The sequence below is a fragment of the Lagopus leucura genome, unplaced genomic scaffold, assembly GCF_019238085.1.
Source record: "Lagopus leucura isolate 7727_CA_CO unplaced genomic scaffold, USGS_WTPT01 Super-Scaffold_100029, whole genome shotgun sequence".
NCBI lineage: Eukaryota > Metazoa > Chordata > Aves > Galliformes > Phasianidae > Lagopus > Lagopus leucura.
In genome coordinates this window covers 7,460,178-7,482,592 of record NW_024962280.1, presented here as the reverse complement: position 1 = coordinate 7,482,592, position 22,415 = coordinate 7,460,178, and the positions used below count along the sequence as shown (strand labels likewise).

Here is a 22,415-nt window from a genome sequence, read left to right as displayed (position 1 = left end):
TTGCTTCTGAAAATTAGCTATTAAGTTTTCCACAATATGGGTTTCACTGAATTTTGGTTTTTCGAACAGTGATGGTTTGGTTTATTTTGGGATTTAGAAATCTATTAGGAAATCTCTTGCAGAAGTCACTGTCAGAATTTGTACACTTGAAATAGCTGCTGCAATGCAGCTCTCTGATTTATCTTAGAGAATTATTAAAAGCAGATTATTCCTCCAATCTAGAATGTTAAGATGAAGTATTCATGACGAAGGTGAACTCTGGAACATTTTCTTGTGTTTTTGATGTGAATGAGTAAGAGCCATATGATAGTAACATCAATGTAATGACCTGTTGTCTGTGGAACGAGTGATGGTTGAAAAAGGAAGAAAATTATTCTTGTTGGTCAGCAAGCTTCTTGTTTTTATTAAGCACATAACCTCCTGCTTCGTAATGTGAATGTTAACCATACCAAAGTTACAGCCCTCCAAAGCTGTAGTTGGCACCAGCACGGATCTCTCAGTCAGCTTTGCTCTCACACTCAGCTGCTGTCAACCACTATTGCTCTGATAGCTTAAAGCCAGCATAAGTCTGGACTGCTGGGCCTCAGCTCACGCTGAATTAGTAATGAGCAAAGCAGGAGAGCAGGTCTGTGTTCTTATTTCAGCCCCTGACTCACCGTGACTGCAGGCAAACCACTTAGTGCACATTTGCCTTTGTTTCCTCCTATGTAATGAGGATGACAGTAATTAAAATGCTGTAAAATTTGTGGACACAAAGACTTATAAATAATTTTCCACACTTGCTTGTAAAGTTGTAATGTAAGATGTAGAGTTTAAGATTATAACCTTGCAAGTAATAATATATTTTATAGATATTTTTGCCATAAATTTTAAAAATAGTTTCCAGCATGCACTGACTTCTTTATTCTATGGTTTTAACTTGTAGTGACCAGGAAACCTTAGGGTCTGCTTTCAAGATGAGTAGAAAATGAATATTGAAGTGTTTGGCAGGACCTCTAACAGTCAGCAGGAAGCAAGAAAGTTGATCTCAGCAGTGTATTCTTGTATTGAAACAACTTACTCCCCTTTTAAAGGACACTTCGACTAATGGTTATCACAGGTATATTCACTTCTACCAGCTGTTATTTTGTTCAGTCAGATCAGGAAATATTGACTGTACTCTATCTGTTCTGTTTGTAAGAAGCTCAGCAATGCTGAATGTACTGTGTGTACTGGAATGGTCAGTGGCAATGGAATAAAGCCTGACACAGAGCTTTTACACAAGGTATGTTTTCAGCAGATAGTTGTAGAGTTATATTCTGAATTTTTACACCTGAAGGATTCACAAGTAAATATCACTTAATATTTTATGATACCAGGGGAGAACATCCTGTATCAGAATTCTGTTTTGGAAAGTAACGGACACCGAGTGTTGTCCTAGAGAAAATGGAAGAAGTTGAATTAATTCTGGTGTGCATCACTGCCCCTTAAACAAACCCAATATTGTAAAAACTCGTTAACATTACTGCAAAGCCATAATGCAAAACAAACAAGAACCCACAAAAGAAACATTTATTATGTGGACTGGCCATATTTCATGAAATAGAATTTGGGTTCTAAAAGCAGTGCAGTATCTTCTAAGAGATGTTTGACATTAGCTTAAAAACTGTTGATTATACACTGAATCCACTTTAAAATTAGCACGGATGTTCTGGTTGAATACCCCCTATTTTTTATTACAGAAGTAATAAGTAAGTAAAACACGTGTCTAGTGTCCTACTGAGCTTTTGATAGTGATAGCTGGATTTTAGTTTTAATCTGTAATTTTTAATCTCCATATAAACAGTTCTGGTGCCGAAATGATAGTTGGTCTCTGAATGGCAGCTACTCTCTTTTGAAAAGCTGGGAAAGTGGGGATGTTAATGTTTATAGTCTGGGAAAAAAGGCTGCAGCTGAGAACTGCATTTCTCTTGTGCCCTCTCTTGTGAAAAGGGAAGACAACATAGCTGTAGCTGGAGACCCTGTGCGTGTTTGGTGTCTTGTGCTGAGCACCCTGGGAGCCTAAGACATAGGTCAGACAACAGAGATCTAAGATGAGCTATAACATGAACTAGAAAGAGAACAATTTGTAAGTTGAACCTTTGTATACAGATGTGTCAGTGTATGTTTTCCTTGAAGTTTGCACTGCTGTACTGACGTTGGTAGCTAGTGACAGGAAAGTAGGTCACAATTTGCTACTTAGACACCAGAAAATTAGTTTTGGCTGGATTGTATAGACATCTTCCCCAAAACCAGTGTGCCATGATGACAGGGTGAACAGTGGAAAAGGCTAAATATGTGTGACAGGAGGTAAGAGCCATCTTCTACGCTTGCTTTGTATGTCTGTGTTACTCTTGCAGAAAGCTTACTTCAAGGCAAAAGGCTCAGTCTGCCATGTATAAACTTTAATTATTGTTTCTTATATGAAGAGCACAATGTGTGCCCTGAATTAGAATTATTTTTTTTATTAAGATGAACAGTTTAAGGTGATACTTGCAGAAAATCCCTGTGATAGAGAAATCAATAATATATCTTATTCTCCTGGTTTCAAAATCCCCGATGTGTAGCAAGGATGGCAGGCTATTGACAGTTAAAAGGTACAGGTTTTAATCATTAAAATCATAGCTGTCATGGCGCTGTCTGCTTTAGAACTTGGAGAACTTCAGCTCATTCTGCTTACAGAGATCATATCTTGTTGTTTCAGAACTTCTGAAACAAGACAATCTCTGTACCTCTTACTGCTTTCTCATTTCTTAGATACTTTGATATTCTAAAATCGACTTACATATTCTAAAATCAGGGCAGTTTATCTCAGTGTTACTATGGAGTTGCACAAAACACAGAGGTCTTGCAGTCTGTTGCCTGTTAGGTGTGCTGTGAAGTTGTAGTTGATGCAGCGCGCATGAGCAATGTTCAGACAGTCTAGTATCTGTTCTGGGCTCACTAATGTGACTTGTCTTCCTTTGCCACACAAACCTGTCCTGCTTCTTTCCAGAGACAGTCAAGTGGAACCCAGCTCCTAACAGTGCCTTGGACTATGTGTAATAACTTGTTAACCTCTTACATAATGCAGGAAGGATGAAAAACTTAATAGAAGGTGAACACCCTTCCCTGTGACCTATTAACAACAATCTTCAGATATTGGCTCTATGCCAGTTTCCAGGTTAAATTGCTTAGACACCTATGGGAGGATTCAGGCTTTATTTTGTGTTGTCTTGTTTTCTTTATATACGTATTATGTACATGTTTATATATAGGCTAGTATATCAATCCCAAATGTATCTGTTGAACAGTCTGCTGAGTCTGTACCTTTGGATATTCTTGGAATAGCAGTGAATCTCCTTGTGCAAGGTAGTTTGTGGGACTTTGTTCTCTTGGTTAAACATGGTTGGTATTTGCAGGAAAAGGGCCATAGTCATAGCTTGAAGACTATTCCACCAGTGTAAGAATTGGTAGTTTCACTTTCTAGAGCATAAAGTAGCTGAGAAGAATTGGGGGGGGGAGAGGAGGGGGTTAGAAGGACGTTTCTAGGCCAGGCTGTTCCAGTGCTTTTTTATCCTTCATGAACCTTTGGGCTTATTCTTTAGAGAGTGCTGTAAGTGGAAGTTCTCAGCAAAGGGATTACGCTAAATGGTTCTGCTTTTACTTAACATGAGAATTACTTCTCTGTCTGCTCAAGAAGACGGTTCACATCAGTCAGTGTAAAACAGAACAGTGTTACATTCAGAATTATGCCAAGCACAGTGAGATTTAGAAAAAAAACCCAACAGAACAGTTGTCTTTCGTGTTCATATGAGATAAAACATCATTGAATTACTACAAAATAGAGTCAGCTTTACCTTGCTATGAATTAGACAAGTCACCGTGTTAGTGTGGTCACTGATTGTGCTGCCTGCAGATTACACAATCAATATTTATTATTATTCTGTATCACTGAATGCTTACGTCATGATTACAGGCAGCAGAGTTGTTTATCCCTGCCCTAACTTCCTGTGCCATGTTGGATGGAGCTGTACTAAAGTAGGGTATGTAACAACCCTGGTTTAGACAACATATCCTGAATACATACAAATACTCCTTGTGGTGCCTCTTCTTTTACAAAGCATTGAAGTTTCAGAGGAAAAAAAGAAATGTATCATCTCCCCCAAAGGAAAAAAAAAAACAAACAAACACAAAAAACAACCCCAGCCAGACACCAGGAGATCCTGCAACAATGAAAACCAGCAAGAGTAATAATAGATGCTCAAGAAAAACAAGGCAGTTAGAAATCCCATCTCTGTGTGGAGGAAGCCACCGCAATCACAGCTCATCTCTCAAATTCCTGTTAGACACTGCAGTAACTCTCCAGAAGATCTAACTTGTCTTCGGGTTGCGGGAGGGCTGTCACAGCACGTTACACAGCATGATGGCAATTAGCTAACTCCTGAAATACCTTTGTTTCTCCAGCTGCAGTTGATGTGATCTTGACTGGGTGTGGTGACTTGTTTGTACTGGCCACTTTGTAGCCATTCTTGCTCTTAAAAATAAGTTTTTCAGAAGGATTTAAGATACCCAGGCAACTATTGTCTCTGTGGTTAGCTGAATTCATACAGTTCGTATCTCTATTATCATTTCAATCCTTAGTTTTACCATTTCAGACCATAGGATGTCCCAGGACAGGCCTGGTTCTCCAAATACTACTTTCACTCCCCATTAATGAATGAAATACATGAAAAGTGATTTGCTGGACATGAAGCCTACAAGGAATAGAACAAGATTTCCTAGGGGAAAAAAAAAACAACCAACCCAGCACTCCCTACCAATATATGGGATACTGAAACAAGCTGATTTAAGCCTTGCACCTGCTTTTGCTCCTACACCTGTGCTGCTGCAGAAGCAGCTGAGCCCTCACAGCCAGCGCTGTGCAGCAGTATGCAGCAGCCCCAGCTTCTTGCAGAGGGCTCTTGCACGAGGAGAAGCGATGGATTACGGCCGTTCCTAACACCTGTGACACCGCTGCCCCGAGACGTCGCCTTCCCCACGTGCGGGTGATACCGCCGCGCTTCTACCAACGAGAGCTCGTTGAAGGCGCCGCTCGCATTGGGCTGCGTTTCCTATCTCAGCTCTTCTTACATTTAAAGCGCACACGGTGAGGGCTACCGCGGGGCACGGCCACGAGCAGAAGAGGCGCCGACACCGGAGAGACATCGCGGCGTGCTTCAATTCTGCTGTTAAGCAAACCCGGAGCTTCCCCTCGGGAGAACGGCGGCGCGGACCGGGCAGCGCCGCGCGGGAAGCCCTGCTCTCCGCAGCCCCGGGGCTCTCTGCTCCCTTTTCCGCCATCCCCGGGGCGGCTCCCGCCTCTCGGCCGCCTGCGGAACCCCCCCCCTCCCCGGGCCGTCTCGGCTCTCCGCCCCGTCCCGGCATCCCCGAAGCGGCCCGGCCGCTTGCCGCAGCGCCGGCCCCGGGCACGGGGGATGCGGCGCACTGCGCATGAGCGCGAGGCGGCGGAAGGGCCCGCGAGGAGCCGGAGCCGCCGCCGCCGGAGGAAGACGTTGACCGCCGCCGCCGCCCTCAGCGCCCTCCCGAACGGCGAGGGAAGCAGCCCCGCACAGCCCTCACCATGGTGAGTGTCCTCCGAGCCCACCTCTCGGCTTGGGGCCGGCGGACCGCGGCCGCGCCGCAGCGGTAGGGGCCGCCGGGGCCTGGTGGTGGCGGGCCGGCCGGCCGGCCGCCCGGGAGCTGCGCGGGGCCGGGCCGGGCCGCCCTCGGCGGGACCGCGGAGGAGAGGCGGGAGGCCGGTACCGGGGGGCGGCCCGCGAGGTCCTCCGGGCCTCGGCTCGACCCGGGGCGGCTCGCCCGCGCTTTTCGGGCCGGGTCCGGCGCCTTCCTGCGGGCGGAGGGCCGCGGGAATGCCGGGCGGCGGCTTGGGCCGGGGGGGACGGGATGAGCGGGGCTCCGCCGGGAGCGGGGCGGCGAGAGGCGCGTGGCGCGGGGGGAGCGCGGCTGTGCCGAGCCGGGGCGCGTTGCGGACTTTGGGGCTGCCCGCTTTGTGCGGCTCCCGCTCGTGTGAGCGCCCCGAGCGAGCACCGACCTACCCCGCATTTTCTCCGCATTGTTTTTCTCCTGATAGCTCGGGGTTTGCTGCAGGCTCACGCGCGGACTGACTTTGTCCCTTCTGCTCTGGAGGGAAACCGCAGCGATTGGAACAAAAATCGTCTATTTGTTTGCTTAAAGTAGAGATGATGATGTTCCCTATCCCTAAGTAAGAAGGTCTGCGGGTCTGCATTGGTTCTCGCGTGCAGAGCAGTGCCCCAAGAGAAGACATTATGGCCGTGCTTTAAGGCCGTTTGTGTGTACAGAGGTTGTACGGCTTTAGCTGCATCTGCACGGCTGGAGCACTGCAACTTATCTCCTTGTAGATATTGGAGCTGCGTTGTCTTAGGGAAGGGAGGGGAGAAGCTCTGGGCACACTTATTGGTACTTACTGGTACAAGGGCACCTGATGCTGCAATTTGTGTTTTCCCGTTTTAAAAGCAAATCAGAAAAAATGAAAAATAAAAGGGACACCGCTAGCTGTTGGAGTTCTCTTGGCATAAAAACTTGGTTGACCAGGATTTAAATTAGTGGTGTGGTATATAGACCTCTAATAAACTTGTCGCTGTGTTACCAGTATAACTTCTAATTGGAAGTTTTATCTAGATTTTTTTTTTTTTAAATGGGAACTTGGAACTGAAGTTTGGTTAAAGTTCAGTCTGTAAAGGTGTCCTGTGGTAGTTCTGCAGTTCCTGGGACTGTCTCAAATAACACTTATCTGGTGATGTTACACTACTTTCATGAAGACTTTTTTTCCCCTAAAAATCTCCTAGAGCTGACAGCATTACCCAGTGTAGGCATGCAGAATGTATGCACAGGATTCCAGCTGCGTATTCATTTATTCTTGGTTGGCTGTGTGGTTAGAAATTGAACAATGCTGTTGTAAGTGGCAAAGTTACAGAAACATTATGGCAATATAATAACAGGCCTGTTCTGCTGAAGAACATATTTTCATGGGAAATAGTGAGAAGTTCTGTCTGTGTAGCCTTGGAAGTGCCTACTTGAAGCAGCAGCAGGAATACTCCTCCCATCAGACATCCCCTGTCTGTTTGGTGTTGTTCTGCAGCGTGTAGCTGAGCACTACAGTTGTGGCCCCAAGCACAGCTGTTGGGCATTGCAAACAGGTACGCCCTGTGCTGTGCTTGCTGACTCCAGCCAGGTGAAAGGGTGACCTGCACACTGCAATGGGGTTAAATGACAGGCAGCAGCTTTTGTAAGTTGCAAATAGAGGTGCAGACTGAGTCTAGTGCCCAGGTGTAGGGCTCTGCACCTACACTTGGTAGCTACAGGAAAAGCAGGGAGACTTCTTCCCAGACATCTGAAACCTTTCCCAAAAGCACAAGGTGTAACATCCCAGTTTACCACCACTGTGCGCTGCTGCTCCAGCTTGTCTGTCCAGTGGCTCGGTGTAGTTTCTGGGGCTGGGCTGCTCATCCAACACAGCCCCCTCTGCAGCACAGCTCCCTGTGGCTTCTGCTCATCTGGCAGCACTGCCCTCCGGTGCTCCTGGCCCTGAGCCTTGCTGGTGCGCTGCAGCCACTGCTTTCAGGGCAGAAGTTTTGTGGCATCATGGTGTCTTTGTCCACTAGGTGGAAGAGAGCCTTCACGGCAGCCTGATAGTTAACTTCAGAAGAGGTGTTCAGCTGTGTGGCAATTGGGTGTGCTGCCCCAGCTGTGGCTGTGAGCAATCTGCCTCCATTTAGTTTGAGCTGGGCACCACCTGTGGTGGCAGTGGTCTCCTTTTATTACTGCTTCAGCTCACGGGTCACAAGCAAAGAGCTGTAGATCAGGACAGGGCTGCTAGCAGCAAGTGCATCTGTTGTGCCCTCCATCTTCCTTAAGGAGAGCTGCTAACATTGCTATTCTGAATGTTTGAATGGGTTTAGAGCTGTGTATGATACACAAGGTAAGCACATCAGTGTCTGCATGTCTATCTGGAGGCAGGCACTAGCCTTAACTCTGTTTATAGTTTGTACAGTCTTTTGTACGGTCCAGTTTGCCCTCTCTGAAGAATAGATCTGTGCTGATGAATACATAATTTGTTAAATACTTATTTTTCATTATGAACCTCAGGTGACAGGAAGTCAAAGCTCTTGTAATACTGAATTTTAAACATCTGACGTTGTCTCTATAATGTTGTTGTACTTCATCACATTGTTATGCAGTGTCTAACTCGGTGAGCTGTTCAGCTGGGCTCTTTTTTATGGTATATATTCATGTCTATAGCAGTTTGTTGGTATGAAACGTTGCCTTTTGGTTCTGTAGTGAAGCTCGTGGATTCTTGGCACTGTGTGTAGGACTGAGCAGCAGACAAGATGGTGCATGAGCTTGTTTCCTCTCCCAGCTCACGGAGAACCCTTTGAACTTAGGTGTAGGTTCTCTTCTAACGAGAGCCATGGAAATATTACAGGGGAATATGGACTGCTCTGAGAGCAAGGTGTGAAATTCATTATGTAGCTCTTGATATTTAACTCATGTTTTGTGGTACCAGTGCAAATAGAAGGTATGAAAGTAGCTTCTAGTGGCCGAACAGAGCTTCTAACCTGGTCAGGGGTTAAGAATGCTGAACAGCTGACAGCTGTATTTTGTGCCTTTTTTTTTTTTCTTCTTCAGAATTGCATTGGAAAAGCCCTGATTTGGGGTGTTTCCTTTACCTTTAGGTTATCTGAGGGTAACAGAGCCCTGGGACAGGCTGCCCTGAGGTCTTCTCTGGAGGCATTCAAAACCTGCCTGGACGTGATCCTGTGTGACCTCATCCAGGTGTTTGTGCTCTGGCAGGGCAATTGAATGAGGGGATCTTCTGAGGTCCCTTCCACTCGTTCTGTGATCATGAATTACCTTAAAGCACTACTGTAAGTGCTATGTGCTTCTGGATAGCTCTGTGTTGCTCTTCTGTTTAATAATTTCTGCCTGTGTGCAAGTTCTACAATTATTTTATCCACTGAAAGAAATTCAGAGGGTGTAAAACGCAACTTAATTGTGCTGCTTGTGATTTTCCCCCTGGGTTTGATATGCCGACAGGCCTTGTACGTGTTGGTTGCTTTTGTTCCACTGCAGGCAAGTGGATTCCACATCAGTGTGGAAATAGCAGCTTAAAGATCCGTGCTGGCCTTCTTTCCATGGCCTTTCTGTGGGAACATGCTGCTGTAGACAGTAAAATGTAATGGATGGCTACGTTTGTGCGTGTTAAGCAAAGTGTGGCTATTTGCTTTAATTGTTTATGTTGTTAACTTGGATTTCATGTGTTTTTGCAGTGTACGTATGTCATTGCAGTTGGTGGATTAAAGTGCAATTCAGTGTGTTCATAGTCTTGTGGCAGAAATAAGTTGTAATTAACCTTTGTTTCCTTATCAGACAAGCTAAAATACAGTTTTGCCTTGTAATCTTTAGCCTTGGATTTGCAGGCAGTAAACAGGTTATTTGCAGGCATCCCAGGTGTCCCTTTGATGGATTTAGCGCAGTGTGGAGTGATTCTGTGATTCAGATGCAGGATGGAGGAATATTCCCTTGACCATTAATGTCATTAGTGCACCGAGACACGCCAGAAGTGACAGCCCTGGCTGCAAGGCCTTGCGTGCACTAACATGTTCTTCTCGGTGTGGACTGAAGTTGTTCACTGCTTGAGCCGACGTCGCTGGTGTCCTCTGAAAGTGCTTGGGTGCTTCCCACAGCCCAGCACAGTGCTGGGGTTGAAATGCAGTTAGGGGAGAAGCCTGGGCTTTGTGGAGATTGATGCTATTTTAGACAAGGCTTTTACCTGTCACGTGCATGAGAACCTAACAGGCTTTTCTTTGAGTCCAGGCTGAAACAAAAGCGCAGATGTCGCGTCACTCACATTCCTGCAGCTCGGGAGAAGCAGTGAGGGGCAGGCACTGCCAGCAGCAGCTGGGGCGGGGGGCACGAGGCAGGCCTTGTTACTTATGGGGACTGAATGCTTTTCTGGGGTGTGGGGCAGGGACACCTCAGCCTGGCTGCACACTGCTTGTCTGGCAGCCATGTGAAGCCTTTGAGCAAAGTCCGAGAAGAGCGATTTACGGGAATCCCAGGGCTCTGCGGGCCCAGTGCTGTGGGATGGGCTGGTGTTGTTTCCCAGGAGCCCTCATGGTGTGTGCTCTGTGTCCTCCAGCTGAGGTGTCTGCAAACAGAGTGCTGGAGATGAGGAAAGGAACCGTGTAATCAGGGCTGGCAGATCAGGGCTAGCATTTGATTTTGCCTGGAATGGGCAAACGGACTGCCCAGGATGGAGGGGGCTCGTGTCACAGTGACATCCTCGTTGTACAAAGCAGCATGGTATCACAAAGGTGTTGGCAGGCTGGCTAAGCTGAATCCTTCCTCCAGCCTTACCCCAAGGGGTGAGACAATAGGAAATGTATTGTGTTTGTTTTCTGTTGGCTTTTGCTTGCCTGTTTTAGCAATAAACATATCTGTTAAGTGAAAACGTCTCCCTTTTAATTGGTATTAAAGTTGAGATATCCTTGAGTGCATTGCATTGCGTTAGAGTATGAACAACTGCTGTGTGAGGTATTTGTTCCTGATGACTGCCAGAATGAGGGTTATCGGTGCCTGTGGCTTCTGTCCTGCTCATTTAACGCAGTCATACCGTCAGAACTCGGCTTCTGGAAATAGCCCTGAGAGGTGCAGGCGGCTGGAGACACATTCCCACCCAAAGTGTGGGGTTTTGGTGATGAAAGAAGAGCTGTAATGGGGTAATAAAAACTCAGCTGTAATTCCATCTCTTGGTGTCCTGCGGAAGGCTTCCAAGAGCTGTCCTGTCACTGGGATGTGAGCATCTCACCCGTGCTGGCGAGCTGCTGGGGAAGCACTCAGCACATGGCAGGGGCTTGGGGGCTTCACCAAAAGTCAACGCCTGTTTGGCCTGCAAAAATAGCTATTCCAGAAAAAGAGCAATGTCTGCAAAGTGTGATTTATTGCATCTTAAAATATTAGGACATGCTGTGTGCTGTTGTGTTGTTAGCTGCTCGGTTCATTCCGTGTTCTTTTTAGAACAGCTCTGTGGCGTTACTGTTACTTAGGGAACCCCGGGCATGGGAAGATTTTGTGTATAAATAGGTTTCGGTCAGTATTGCAGAACAGGTTTGATCCAATCTCCCTTCTCACATTGGCCTTTGTGGAGTGGTGTTTGTGCTGAGCTCTGGCAGAGCAACTCCAACCTTTCGGCTGTCCCTGGTTTATCCCTGCAGGAGCGGGGCAGAACAAAGCTGCTTTCTGCACGTGGTACAGAATAGTGGTGCTGTCTGCAGTAATGTCTGCATATCCAAAGGAAAAGAAAAGGGAAGAAAGCTAGTGATTAAAGGCATCAGCTTTCTCAAAAGAAAGGAAGCCAGTAGTGCAGGGCTGCAGCAGGCTGGCTGTGTGGAGCTCGTGTGGGGAAGCTGCTAATTGGTACAGGCAGCGGCCCTGAGATGGTTTTATCTTCATTTGGGATTGTATTCATGGTTCATTTTCATCTGCCTGAATTTTAAATACTGCGACTAAGGATCCATTCATCGTGCCCAAAAGTCATCGCGTGGGGCTCATCAGCAGCATTGTGTTGGTCGTGCAGTTTGGGCTGTGGACTGGGGGGTGCTGTGAGGTCAGTGCTGTGCCTGAGGATCTGAGCTCCAGCCACAGCGTGTGCCCAAAGGGCTGCGTGGAAACTGACAGAAAGAAGCCCTGTGGTGTCACAAGGAGTGCAGTCTGATGGTGTGTTGCAGTGTGCAGAACATGGGCTGGAGCTTCAGACAAGCGTTGTAAAGCGTTGACAAGCTTTGGTTTGGGAACGGATTTCTTGTGTTTTCTAGGTTTTGTTTTTTTTTTAGGAGACCCTATTAGTCTTTTTAGCATATTGTGTGGGCATTTATTTATTAGAAAAGGTGTTTTTGGCAATAGTTTTACTCTAAAGCTGATGCCTTAACTACTCTAATGAATAGCAGCACTGCTATTCACTGTCATCAGGCAGAAAACACTTGATTGTGAGCTTCTCATCTATGCTCTCAAGCTGGAGTTCATGTCTTCCAATGGTGGTGTGATTGGGGGCTGATGGCTCTTTGAGCTCCAGCTCTCTCTTCTCCTGAAGCATTCCTGCTGTGGCTGAGAGTTCATAGCTTCTGGGGTGCAGTTTTTCCCTCTTTTTTAACCTTTGCTCTTGAGAAGAAGTCTTGCACTGGGGAATTACAGTGATGAAAGGAAGATATAAATCTGCACAGAGCATAAGGTGATCTGTGTGTGTGCAGAGTAGGACGTGCAGTCCTGGCTTGAGAAGTCAAACCTTGCTCATTAGGGGTCTTTCTGCTTTGAATGTGTTGTGAACTGAAATTGGCTTTAGTGCAAGAGCTGCAAGGTTGCTTTCTCGCCATCAGCCCTTGGCTTTGTTTAACTCCCCTCTTGGAAATACTGTGTGTATTTATATGAATTGGTTTAAACAGAAAAGTGTCCCTGCTTACAGCTGGATGGGAGTTTGCTGTGCCCTGGTGTGCAGAAGAACACCCTTCTTTAACTTCTTTCATTTCTTTGCCAGTATGGTTTCTATAATGCTTAAACACAGATGTGTTCCAATGTAAATTACCTAGAAGACAGGTAAGTCTGAATGTATGCTGTTAAAAATATGCTTTGGTGCCCTGAACTATTGTACACACTGCAGTAAGAACGCAGCCCTGCTGCTGATCCAGCGCGTCCTTCGGTCTGACTGTACCGGGATGCTTAGCAAACTGGTCGCATGCGAAATGAAATCTCTCAGTCAGTCAGTCTCACTGCCGGGCAAAATTCTAATGGGCAGTGAATGAATGGTACTGATGTTCTCTTCTTCTGTTCAAACATTTCTAGCTTCTGTGTTGTCTCTTTTTGCTAGAACAAGTTGAAATCATCGCAGAAGGATAAAGTGCGTCAGTTCATGGTCTTCACACAATCGAGTGAAAAGACAGCAGTGAGTTGTCTGTCCCAGAATGACTGGAAGCTGGACGTTGCAACAGACAACTTCTTCCAAAATCCTGAACTTTATATACGAGAGAGTGTTAAAGGATCATTGGACAGAAAGAAGTTAGAACAACTATATAACAGATACAAAGGTGAGTGCCTCATTCCTCACTGTGTGTTATTAATTGTGGTGTGTAAGCTGGAAGGGAAGTACGTGTGGTTCCTGCTTTGCAAAGATGACATGAAGTTGCTTTATGTATCCTAAATGTATATCCATGTGTACAAGGAGAGCATCTGGAACTGTGTGTTCAGTGAGTACCTGCAATGGTTAACGTGGATTTATTCCTTCTGGGGACACGTATTGCTCGGGTCTCATTCCTGGCATAGAGAAAGGCTGCGTACCAATGACCACTGACAGATTCTACCTTTAAATTTTATCAGCTTTTGACTTCTATCAGTGTTACAAACAGAGCAGAAAATAGTGTGGTTTTTTTAATGTTATACAGACAGTGTTCAGCTGGTAGTATCCCACCAAAATATTAAGGTGAATTCAAAACAGTGGAACACTTAGGAGAGCTATAACTGACTGCTGCTACTTTTTCTGTCAGTTTTCGTGTGTGTGCATAATCCAAACACCTCAATTTCCCTCAAGTCTTTGTCAGCTTGCATCAGTAGATTTTTGTTAGTGCACTTGAAATGTGAGCATCTCACCTCCAGACCAGATGTTGAGTCCTTTGTGGACAGAGGAGTGTGCGTGGCTGACCTGCAGTCGTAACGGGGCAGTGTGACTCTCCTCTTGGAGGTTACCTTGGCCAATCTCATGCATGGTGGTGATGCCAGAGGATGCATAATGCTTGGTACAGTATGGGGAGGTTTGGTAATTGTTTCAGAACAGCTTATGAATGGGCGCTGCAGAATTGGTTATGATAGTTCCCAAAGACACCAATGATTGAGGCACTGGTGGGGAAGGACTGCTGTTCTCTCTCTGGGATGAGTCAGTGTCATCTGCAGAAACCAAATGTATGTGGTGCTTTTGTCTCTCAATAAAATCAAATGAGCTTCGTTGTATGGGAAGCTCTATTGTTGAAACTTCCTCAAATGTTAAGGCTTCAGCGTTGAAAATAAGAAACTAACCTTGCTTTTAAAATGTTTGCTTCTAAGAGCGTATCTTGGCAACCTTGAAAACGTTTGCTCTTCTTAGACCCTTGTTGAATAAATGAACTATTTCAAAAGTCTCTGTATTTTCTGACACTTATTTCTATATCCTGAAGATCCTCAAGATGAAAATAAAATTGGTATAGATGGTATACAGCAGTTTTGTGATGATCTAGCCCTTGACCCAGCCAGCATTACTGTACTCATCATTGCATGGAAGTTCCGAGCTGCAACGCAGTGTGAATTTTCAAAGCTGGAATTCATGGATGGAATGACTGAGCTAGGGTAAGTGTGCAGTGTTGGGTGCTGAGTGTGACCCAGGGCCAACGCTGGATGGCACAGTCCTCTTCTGAAGCATTCAGAGTCGCGTTGTCCTCTTTGACTTCAGGGGTTTTCAGAGTCTGGCATCACTTGTCTGCCTCTGTAGAAATGCGTCTGGTGTCTGAGCACTGGCAGCTTAGTGACCACGAGAGGAAGGGGGCGTTAATGAGTGCTCCTTGCCTTGGTTGTGTGATGTGGCTGCCACAGTTATTTGCATAGGGAAAGCAAGGGCATTGGCCAGCAGTGCTGCATACCTGAGTTTTCTCTGCATGATGTGAATGCAGTAATCTTTATCACATCTTGTGGATTATCATGTGCAGTGGGCAGTGTGAAGAAGTAACAACAAAGGAATGAAATAGTGCTCTAATCACAGACCAGTGATTAGATAAATCAGGCTTCTTGATTTTTGTTTTGATAACTGTATTCCACAGTGATGTTATAAAAGACTCTTAACATTGTATCTCTTATGTTATAGCAAAATCAGTAATACACAAGTGTGCTTTTTAAAATGCAGGTGTGACAGCATAGAAAAACTAAAGGCTCAGATTCCTAAAATGGAACAAGAGTTAAAAGAGCCGGGAAGATTTAAGGATTTTTATCAGTTTACTTTCAACTTTGCAAAGAATCCAGGACAGAAAGGTTTAGGTATGTATTCTTAATCATAAATGTTTGTGCATGGAATGTGGGATGACTGATGAAAGCAGTGCTGTGATTCAGTGAGGCTGAATGCTAACCACCTTTGAGATGAAGTGCAGCTCATTATGTGAAAGATGGATGTCAGTGTCAGATCTTTGAGCTGATAGAAATATCTGCATAATTAATATAGACTACAAAATTATACGAGAGGGTTTATTCTCTCATGGAGTATGTGGAATTCTCAGTGAGCACAAAGGAGTGTGATCTCACATTAAAGTCATAATTACATCATTTAGAATTTGCAGCACTAAACAAAGTAATTCAGTTTTCACTTATAGAGTAAACTTAACCTGTAAAACTGATTTCCATATAAATGTACTTGTGTGGAGTCTCCTGCGATGCCAAAATGCATGCAAATATCTTTGCAAAGTAGAATTTGCATAGTGCAAGTAGATCTCTGCATCCTGGGCTTGGTGCCTTTGGTGCTGCTGTGCCCTTGGTGCTGCCCTACCACCTTTCCTCTGTTCAATGAATGAACTGACCAGGCAGCGTTGTTTTTTTTCATTATGTAAGAGGTGAAGTAGAAAGATTGCTTAGTAAAAGTCGTTTGGGGGGAAAAAGCCCAACACAGACCCGAGCAAATGAGCAGACTGCAAATCTGTCTCCTCCAAACTGCAAAAAGAAAGGGACAAAATTATCTTTCCAGCAGTAATGTTAACCAACCAGAATGCACGTCTGTGTACGTGCGGAGGTGTTGGCTATAACCAGTATTTCTGGGCTCTGTGGCCATCAACTTCTTACCTGAAGTGTTGTACTGTTGAGAGGAAATACAGTACTGAGAGCCCAGCAGGTTCTTCCTTAGTAGTAAATGTGTTTTTTGTCTGTAATGAAAGATGTCCCTGACCAGCCTGCTTTAACTGAAGGCTAAGTTGCTTGGTTTTGTAGTCAAATCTTCTGCTGAAGGCAGACATTCCTCGCCTCATGTGCTGTCACTCTCAGGTAGAATGTATTCAGTGACTGTTTGGACTTCTGCTCAATTTGTATCTGTTCCTTGAGCCCCATGGCTGATGCCTTTAGTGTGGGATCATACCTCATGCAGCTGATGGAAAATGCTCTGCAGATTTTATTCATTACTTTGGTCAGAAAGCTTTATAATGTGGTTATACATTAACTTTTAACGCATAAACTCTTAATATCAAAGATGTTAGCAGTTCAGGAGCTCTCCCAGACACCTTCTGTTTGCCCTCCAGCAGTGCAGAGTTCATTCTCTGTTTTGCTTGCTGTTGCTTTTAGCTCTGAGGTCCGCCTCCCTGTTTGTGTGTTTGGTTGTGAAGCAGTTGGGGAGTCGGGAGAGAAGGGGGTGGTTTTTGTTTTGCTTCTGGATTGAGCTGTGGCTTATTGCTTTGTCCGGAGGTGCAGCTGCTCATGTGCCTCTTCTCTCCTCTCCCACAAGAGGACTGTTTATGTTAGAAGAGATAAGGTGTGCTGCAAAAAGCTCTAAGAGCTCCTGTGACAGGCAGGGTCTCTTAGGCAGCATTCTGTAGTTATTTTAATAACCACATGGATACTGAATGCAGTTAAGATCAGCATTTTGTTACACGCTGCAGATATCCTTATTAATTCCTGGTAGAGGAGATCGCGATAGGTAGCATTGCGGAGCTGTCACGCTTCTTATTTAAGCAACTAACTCATCATTGTGTGTCTAACAAACAGGGCAGTGTGTCAGTTTGGCCTTCTGCAAATCCCCGCGGGGCTGCCCAGCCCTGCCAGGTGCAGCAGCGCGTCTCAGTGCTGTGCGCTCACAGCGCCCACTGCTGGCAGCAGCGTGCAGTTGCCCGGTAGGCAGCGCGTTGTTGCTGTTCCTGAATGCTTGTCTGCTTTCTCAGTCGCTCTGAGAAACAGATTCAAAACCAGTGAGAACTTCAGAGGATGCTGAAATGCACAAATTGAGACTTTGATACTCAAACAGTTTTTCAAAGAGAAATCTGACTGCAGAAACGAACACTCAATAAAACCATGTTACAGAGCCAGCACCGCTAACGGTGACGCTCTGAAAATGAAACCATGAAAAGGCAATTGAACATAGATTGTATTTATATGTAAGTAAAACAAACCCACTCATACTCTGAAATACTGCATTTATTTAATTTCTGAGACAGATATTTCACCGAATTGTCCCTAAGGTACAGCCAGGCAGCAAAAAGCATTTGAAATAGCCTTGTGTTCTGGATGTGTTAAACACAAATGTGGGCAGTTTTCAGTCCTATGTGAATGTGGCAGCATTGAAATCTGTACCGTATTTGTATGACAATTCCATGTATGGCTCTCTTCCATAGAAGATCCATGGGTATGTTTGCATTAGATTCATCTTTGAACCTTCATGACTGTGCAGTTCATCTTAGTTGAGATGCCTGTTGAGGTGATGTATTGAAGTGCATATGTCTAAGAGTAATATATTTTAATATTACAGATTTAGAAATGGCCATTGCCTACTGGAATTTAGTACTTAATGGAAGATTTAAATTTCTAGACTTGTGGAACAAATTTTTGTTGGTAAGTTTAAACCTTTACAAAAACTGGACTGCAGTAATTTCCAAACCTGGAAGATAAATGTGTTTCTGTTGTTGATGCAATGGGCTGTTCTGACACAGACCCCAGCTACTGCGCTTCATAGTGCATGCAGGGGAGTTATGTTCTGGGAGAGTGAAAAAGGTTCTGTGTACAGATTTTTAATGTGTTTTTTTTTTTTTTGTGTGTGTGTGTAAATTTTCCATCCCTACAAACAGGAGCATCATAAAAGATCAATACCTAAGGATACCTGGAACCTCCTTCTAGACTTTAGTACAATGATAGCAGATGATATGTCAAACTATGATGAGGAAGGTAACAATTTCTATTTTCTTTCATTAACTTCTGTCTTACGTTACACTTATTTCTGTGTCTGCTTTGACACAGCTGTCTAACAGCAGCAGAATTAGAAGATCACTGGTGATCTAAAGTCCAGTTAGAGCTGCCTAATGCATGTTGTTATCATCTGTTTACTGCAGCTTCAAAAAAAGAAATGCTGATGTTTTCTTAAACTTGGTTTATTTTTTCCTTCTTAGCTCAGATGTTCATTTGCTCTCGGACAGCCCTTCATCTGTCCATTTTAAAACATGGGTTCTCTGCCAGTGCATTTTTTGGCATCTTCAACCAAGTAACGGATTGGGTGGGCTGTGCATTTCCTTGTAGATAATGCATTTCTTAGCCTAGAATACATTCAAAGTTTGATTATTTTGGTTTGCGTCAAGATCAGACATAATAATGTGAAGCTGGCTGCAATACAGCAGTCACTGAACAGAAGTTATTCCTGCACCATGTGTTTCTTGTAAACTTTTGTATTGATCTTTCCTCTTTCAATCCATCTGCAGCCAAAAACTGCTAATTACCATCAGTCCTTGGTGGCAGATCAGTCACTGAGTGGAGGAAACTGAACTTCTTGTACTTTCAGAGCAGTGGGGAGCAAACTTCTACAACTTGAATAACTTTGGACACTTCTCATTCCCTTTTCATTAAGCAAACTGGCTGCAGCCAACCATAAGTCAGTGTGGTTTTGGAAAGCTAAAGGCAGAAAAACATGTTCTAGTTATTTGGGGTAAAAATATTTCCAGGGCAGGAGCTCAAGCACCCACCTTTACTTTAACCTTTATGGGACTGTGGTGCAAAGGAGTGGTGGTGGCAGCTCTTTAGACATCACTACCTGTAACATGCTAGATGTTGATGTGCATTTTAACTACCTCATGATAAGGAGTATGGAAATGTAGTGCCATGGCAGTGTAATACCAGTTTCTAGGCCATTGCAGTGCGTTTTGTTGGCTTTGGATATGGCCCCATGCGCTGATTCTAACAGGTGTGCTTTTCATTCCTGCAAAATCACAGGGTGAGCTGCATGTGCTGGCTGCAGCTTACAGCATGGGCTGCCCCATACAGTGCCCAGGGGTTTGCAAGCAGCTCCTGCCACCCTGGATCATCACGTTGGAGTTACTGTCCCAACAACAGAACAGTTTTAAGCTGGAACTTTTAGTTTGCCCGGGAGGATGAAGGCAGTTATCACTCTTGAGGGGGATTTCTATCAGCAGGGTCTAAGGAAGGCAGAAATCTGTAACCAGCGTTTACATTTCAAGCAAGGAAGCCAAATATTTTTTTTTGCTTGGAACTATTTAAGATCGGAATGTAAATAAATTCTTCAGATCCAAAGCTTTAAAAGAAAGAAAGCCTGTGTCAAACTGATTTCTTATGCTTTGGTCCTCCTTTTTTCTTCTTCTTTTTTTTTCTTTTAGGGGCATGGCCAGTTCTTATTGATGACTTTGTGGAATTTGCACGCCCTCAAATTGCTGGGACAAAAAGTACAACAGTGTAGCACTAAAGGACCCTTATAGAGTGTACATAGTCTGTACAAATACCTGAAATGGAAAATTGCACAGTCAATTTCTGCTGGCTGGACTGAACTGAAGATCAATCCTCACAATGTGGCTGAGGGTTGAGACAAACCTTTAAGGATACATCATGGACCATATCGTAATTCATCCTTCTACTGGTGGTTTGGGCTTTTCTTCTAGTCTGGACCACTGCTGCCAGTTAAAATTCCAACATTGTGGATTTCATCATGGATGATGATTTTTTTTCTGGACTGCCCAAGTTTCAGCTCCCATAAGTCCGAGCAGCTTTATAATGATTTTGAGGTTTCTGGTTTTGCATAAAGCACAATGCTGGTCGTCACCACACGATTGTTGTATGGCATCTGAATTACACAGCTCAACATCAGAAGAGTTTCTAAAGGAATCCTTAAATATACACTTGGGGCTAGTTGCAAAGACAGTCTTGATAGCACTTCCTTTAAGAGTGATATATTTAAGTGTACTGGGTCTGATTTTGCTTTTTTAATTAAATTTTTTTTTTTCCCTTTTCTGGAAAACTGCAGGTATCGTCTAAATGAGTGTGAGCGTCTGGTAATAAGAGTTACAAAAGAACCAGGAAAGCTTCAGGTTGTTGATACTGGGCTGTCTGGGTGCCTGTCTGCATTACTTGATTGTACATCAGCTGCCCCTGAGAACAGTTGAAGTATGACACAACTCCTGTGCGCTTACAGCAGCTGTGTTGGGTGTTACAGACGGCCTTTGGTGAGATGAGCTGTGTGTGTAAGGGTAGATTCTAAGATTCTTTAGGTTGTCATCTAAGGAAATGGATTTTGTTGCAGTTATGAAATGCTTCTGTCACACAAAAGCTTTCTCATTGCTGTGGAAATCTAAAACTTGAATATGCTGAATTTGTGTCTTAACGTTTGCAGCACAACACAGTATTTCAAATTCAGGCATGGAGCTTTCATGCTTGAGGTGTGAGGAAGCAAAAGGCCCTGTTATAATGAGAAGATGGTGAGTTTGATATGAAACCTGGTTTTGAAACCATTACTCTGAGAAGCAAGTTGAATCTTCATCATGTAGAGGTACTGCCGCTGTGGATGACGCCGATTTTTAATTATTTTGTTGAGCTTTCCTTAAACGGACATTTCACTGTGGTTGCCAAATATAGAAATGAAGTGTAAAGCATGTCCAGACACAGATCAGATATAAACTACTACACTGGCTTTGTTTCCTTAAGTTATTTTGTTGGTTCATCACTACTTCTCGTTGTCTTACTGCGTTTAATTAAACCAAGTTCCTTTTGTTCAGAACAGGTGTTATCGGATGCAATCCTTTATTAGTAACGTTACAAGAGAGCTCATGCCCTGCTGTTGTGCTAAACATGATCTACTGCCGAGTTGTTACTGGGGAAGAGATGTTCTCTTGAGATCAGTTCTGCTCTGTAAAAGCGAGGTGGAAAATACAAAGCTCCAGGAAAGCAGAAGCCTTAGTTGCCATTAAGGTCGGAGGTGAGAGCCCATGTGCTGAGCAGTCCCACGGTAAGGCCGCACTTCTGAAATAGTAACTGGTACTTGCAGTAAGCAGCAGAACATTTGTGTGCGGATGCTAAAAGTATTTTAGGGGGAAAAAAAAAAGAGGAAAAAGACTATAAGATTGCTGAAAATGTTTGTTTGTGTTCTGTGAGGTTTGACCACAAGGCTCGCTCCCCTCCTAGCAGTGCCCTTTGCAAACCCATCTGTGCATTTGTTTCCAGAATCCGGTTCCGCAGAACCATTGCAGACTTTCTCCAGCTACTGGAATTGGCTATGCCAAAAAATGTGTGTTTTGCTGCTTTCACTATTTCCTTTTTAAATTTTGTGTAAATATAAACGGGGACTTGAGATCAGGGGCGGGGTGTGTGTGGAAAAAGCTCTACAAGGTATCTATGCGTGCTGTTTTCTGTCTTGAGGGTTCTGGTACAGTTTGAGGTTGATTTGTTCGTATGCTGTGTCTGGGATGAGAACCAACTGTTTTTGTCCCAGGACAGACTTGTCCCTCAAAAGAAGTCTGACGTGGGGTAGTGGCATAATGCCGTGCTGTTTTAAAGAATATTCCTTTTGAATGCAAAATCTTTTCAACAAAATAGTGTTGTCATCAGTTTGGTACTATGTGCTTATAATTACTGTGTAATTATAAAGAAATACATAAAACTTTGAGTAATTATGTTGCAGAAAAAGGTTATTTGTGCTATGATGGCATCTTAAAGAGTTTTTCAAAAAACACTGATTTAACAGGGTGTTGTTTTAAGGACAAAATGCCTGGTGAGAGAATATTTTGTACTGAAAAGTGCTCAGATATGGCCATGTGGTTTTTTTGTTCCTTTAGTTCTGTTTTTTTTAAGAATGCAGACAGTTGCTTCCTTGGATTGCTTTAATTCTTAAGTGCTAATGTCCTCAATCTGATCATCTCCCCTTAATGGATCAATTTAATTTTGCCAAATGTGAGGAAAAAAAAAAAAGGTAAACATCTCGTTTATAATCTGTTTTTATACATTAAATATGTACAAAATTAGAAGTGCCCTGATATAAAACACTCATGTCAAGATTATATTTAGTAAGAAACCATCATTTACATATCTCTGTAAGTTCAAATGTAACTTCTTAAATCCCTCGCATTCCCAACAGAGGCAATAAAGCTCCAATGAAATTGCCATGACTAAGTCTTCTCATGCATTGTTTCAGTGTATTATTCGTAAGACATTTCTAGACTGTTTTTTTTAACCACAAATAAGAGTGGAATATTGGTCCCTAACACACTTGAGGGTGGGTAAGTCTTTTTTGGGGGAAAGTATCTATGAACTGATGCAGTCTTGCCTACTGCTTATGCTGAATGTTTACAGGTACAGAATGGAGCTGACCT

At 44.1% G+C, this 22,415-nt stretch overlaps 1 protein-coding gene across 1 annotated transcript; it reads left to right on the top strand.

The window, feature by feature from the left end:
* The first annotated feature begins 5,520 nt into the window (after positions 1 to 5,520).
* DCUN1D1 (defective in cullin neddylation 1 domain containing 1) lies at positions 5,521 to 22,206 on the top strand. Its single transcript, XM_042881226.1, has 7 exons — positions 5,521 to 5,623; positions 12,941 to 13,157; positions 14,277 to 14,445; positions 14,996 to 15,126; positions 17,588 to 17,670; positions 17,904 to 18,000; positions 19,437 to 22,206. The coding sequence occupies exons 1-7, from the start codon at positions 5,621 to 5,623 to the stop codon at positions 19,514 to 19,516; spliced, it is 780 nt and encodes a 259-aa protein (XP_042737160.1). The 5' UTR covers positions 5,521 to 5,620; the 3' UTR covers positions 19,517 to 22,206.
* Positions 22,207 to 22,415: the final 209 nt, after the last annotated feature.

Excerpts from the sequence above, each read along its gene's own strand:
- DCUN1D1 (XM_042881226.1), top strand. Across the intron at positions 13,158-14,276 it reads ACTATATAACAGATACAAAG|ATCCTCAAGATGAAAATAAA; the intron begins GTGAGTGCCTCA and ends TATATCCTGAAG. Across the intron at positions 17,671-17,903 it reads TGTGGAACAAATTTTTGTTG|GAGCATCATAAAAGATCAAT; the intron begins GTAAGTTTAAAC and ends CCCTACAAACAG.